The sequence below is a fragment of the Melampsora larici-populina genome (assembly GCF_000204055.1).
Source record: "Melampsora larici-populina 98AG31 unplaced genomic scaffold MELLAscaffold_54, whole genome shotgun sequence".
Classification (NCBI taxonomy): domain Eukaryota; kingdom Fungi; phylum Basidiomycota; class Pucciniomycetes; order Pucciniales; family Melampsoraceae; genus Melampsora; species Melampsora laricis-populina.
Window position 1 is genome coordinate 68,064 of NW_006768818.1, and position 3,220 is coordinate 71,283.

The 3,220-nt window shown below is 38.9% G+C and overlaps 1 protein-coding gene across 1 annotated transcript; it reads right to left on the reverse strand.

The window, feature by feature from the left end:
- Nucleotides 1-353: 353 nt before the first annotated feature.
- MELLADRAFT_111475 (uncharacterized protein) lies at nt 354-2,400 on the reverse strand (the record flags this gene model as incomplete). Its single annotated transcript, XM_007415886.1, has 5 exons — nt 354-666; nt 735-876; nt 1,101-1,206; nt 1,298-1,527; nt 1,815-2,400. The coding sequence occupies 5 exons, from the start codon at nt 2,398-2,400 to the stop codon at nt 354-356; spliced, it is 1,377 nt and encodes a 458-aa protein (XP_007415948.1).
- Nucleotides 2,401-3,220: the final 820 nt, after the last annotated feature.

Consider the following 3,220-nt stretch of genomic DNA (forward strand, 5'->3'; position numbering starts at 1 on the left):
CCATGTAGGCGCTGCCAAAACAGCGCCTACATGGTTTTCTTGTGGGCTGCAAATAGCAATGGCCTATGTTAAAATGCTACAACTTTCTATCAATGTGAATCAAAATCTTTGTGAATACAATTTGACTAGATCTATGCAAGATTATATGTACAAAGAAAACCGAGTATTTGGAAAGGAGGGAGTTATTAGTGTTGTTAGTAATTAAAAAAAAAAGGAAATTGTCTGTAACAGATCTTCTCTGATATTTGGAGATGACATGGAGTTTGAAAATTTAAAATTAGAAAGTAGGTTCAAAAGAAAAGATTGGGGATTTCTCATCGATGTTGTAATTGTCCCAAGTAACTCAGTCTCACTTACCCTTCGTTTCTGTTGTTATGAAAGCTTCCCCTCCCACCTCTCCAACTCCCTCTACCTCCTCTGTTAGGAAACCTATTAGATGTAACGTTTGTCGTTTGTGGTAGAGGATTCAGTTGTTGATAAATCATCGGGTTAGCTGGGAGATTGTGGTGGATTGGTCTTGGAACTGGTTTTGGAACGGTAGTTTGTGATTGGTGTTGCGCTGTTGCATGACCTCCTCTTTTTCCTCTTTTTCGTTTGAGGGGATTGCTATCATTTTGTTGGCGCGTAAACCTGTCTACGTTTGTTAAGTGGCTCGATGGGTTTGAGCTATTGAAGTTTCAGTCATATTAGTTTCTATGACGTATTTTATCGTAAAGAATTTATATGATTCTTACCGATAGGCTCCAGTTTCTGGGTGACGGTTCTCTAGGCGGCCTCCTTTAGCGTAAGGGTTAGTGTCTCCTCCATTTGCTTCTCCAGCTCTTAATGACTTGTCTTTAGCTTGGTTTTCATACTTTGTCATTAAGATGCCTATGTCTTTCATTGGAGTTTTTCCGACTCGTTTTACGAAAATTTGTTGTCTAACCAGTATGTCGTATCTTAAAGCTGTCATCCAGCATTCTGTTGAACGTCTGAATTATTGCGATCAGTCAGTTATATAATCCTCTTTCCTCAATTCGCTTCTTTCACTTTTTAAGCTTACTTAATGGATTTCACGTTTTCTATGTGAAGTTTCAGGCGTTTTGCTAGTAGCTTCTGACCATAGTAACCTGCTAAGTATCTTCGAAACAAGCTCATGCATTCAGACCATTCGCCGAATGTAAGGTTGTACTCAGAAGGTGCATCGAGTCCTTTGTTTGACTTGTTCTTTGATGAAGAAGAGTGGTGTTTCTTGTTATGTTCTTCTCGATCGGCTCTAGCAAAGGTTTGATCGAAGATTGTTAAAGGGATTGAAGACTGAAGTTCCGTCATTTGTTCGCTCCAGAAAGGTTGAAGGGCTACTAAGTCTCCTGTTGGGATAGATCCGATCTCGATCTTTATCTCTGACTTCTTTTTCGAAGACTTGTTGTCTTTGTTTCTTCTCTTCGATTTTTTTATCTTTTGACTTCTTAGCTTTCGTCTTTCCTTTCGAAGTCTTTTTAGACTTTGATTTCGACTTCTTCATCTTTGCGGCTTTCTTGTTAGCGCCTAAACAACGGTCAGACGAGCCAATCAGTTAGATGTCTCTAAAGTCTTTGTTATATGAAGGGATGTTATTCTTTCCGCGAGATACTCAAGCGTTTATTGAGTTTGGGGATTTGATCACAGGGATGTGAACGATAACGGTACGGAGGTGGGTTTAGATTGAATTCGTCATTCAGGAAGAAGGCTATGACATATAGTTCTTTTTGTGATATTTCAAGTGGTAGAAGAGTAATTTTTTGGAGAAGAAATGGATTATTGTAGATCCAAAGGGCATTTCACGTTTTACTTACGTTTCTTTTTCTTCTTTGACCTTCTATTATCTTCTGAGGAAGAATCTGATTCATCTTCTGAACTCGACGATTCTGAGAATGAATCGGAGCCTGATGAAATCAAGCTTAGATCGTCTGTGTCTGAATCTGAAGAACTAGATTGATCTGCTTCTGAAGAATCACTACTGTCTGTGTCTGAGTTCGATGATGATTCGTCTTCTTCCGAAGTCTTGTCGCCTGCTTTGTCTTGATTGATTGTGTCCTTGTCTGAGGTAGAATTGGACTCTTCTTCTAATCTTTCTTCGTCTGAATTCTCGTCTTCACTTAGTTGAATGTCATCGTCATTTCGATTGCCTTCTTGCATCTCTTGTCTTCCTTCGATGTCATCTTCTCGGACTCTTTGATCGTCTTCGTCTAGCATCTCAGGATCTTCTTCGGGTTCATTAGTCGTCATTGAGTCTTCTCCTATTTCCTTCTCAGCATCTTGGGGTAAGTCTTCTCCATCGCTCGAGGAAGTCTGAGGACCGTTTCCTGATTCGGCGTTTGAATTAGCTATTCCTTGTGCTCTTCGATTCGCTCTGATGGCTCTCGATCCTATACTTGCCATTTGGTCTTGGTTTGATATAAGGTGTAGGTCTTAGATTAACGTTGACTTAATATTGAGATGAAGGTAAGTGTTTCAAGATTGGCTAAACGATTGACTGCGAATGTGTCTTTAAAGAAATTAGATAAAACGATGAATAATAGAAGAGATTTGTTTTGGAATTGGTCTCGTGGATGTTATGACGATATTAGGATTGAAAAGTGACTAGAATTGAAACGGTCAGAATTGAAAAGGGACAGAGTATGATGTTATAGGTGTTATACTAGAATCGTATCTTGTGATAGGAATTAGTCTACGGGATTTGAGTTAATGTAATTTAATGTAATAAGAACTAGTATACGGGATTTGAGTAATAAGAATTTAAATTGTAAAGGAGTTAAATTTAAAAACGAAAAAATTATATAAAGTATTCAGTTGAGAGTTTCTTTGCTCTTGACTGGATGGTAAGGGAAAGAATAATGTAAAGATGATTGATAAGATAGAGAATCAATTTGTGAACGAGGGACAAACCAATAGGAAGGATCTAAGTATATATGTAGCTTGATTCTACTGAGTCTGTCTCGATCTGGCGACAGAAGGGCCGTATAGAGTTCTCGACTCTTTGGGTATAATGATACCCATAATAATCCTCCATTGGTAGGTCCGCTCGTACTTAATTGTCTATTTGCAGTTATTCTTCTTCTTAAGAGCGCGCTTCCCTTTCCATGGACCAGTCTCACAATGCGTGCCTGTTGTAAGAGGCAAGGAATTTGTGAAGCTGATCAAGTTGATCTCAATTTTTGGACCTTGTGTGAAGTTGTGAGCTTGGTGAAGGTGTGAGCCT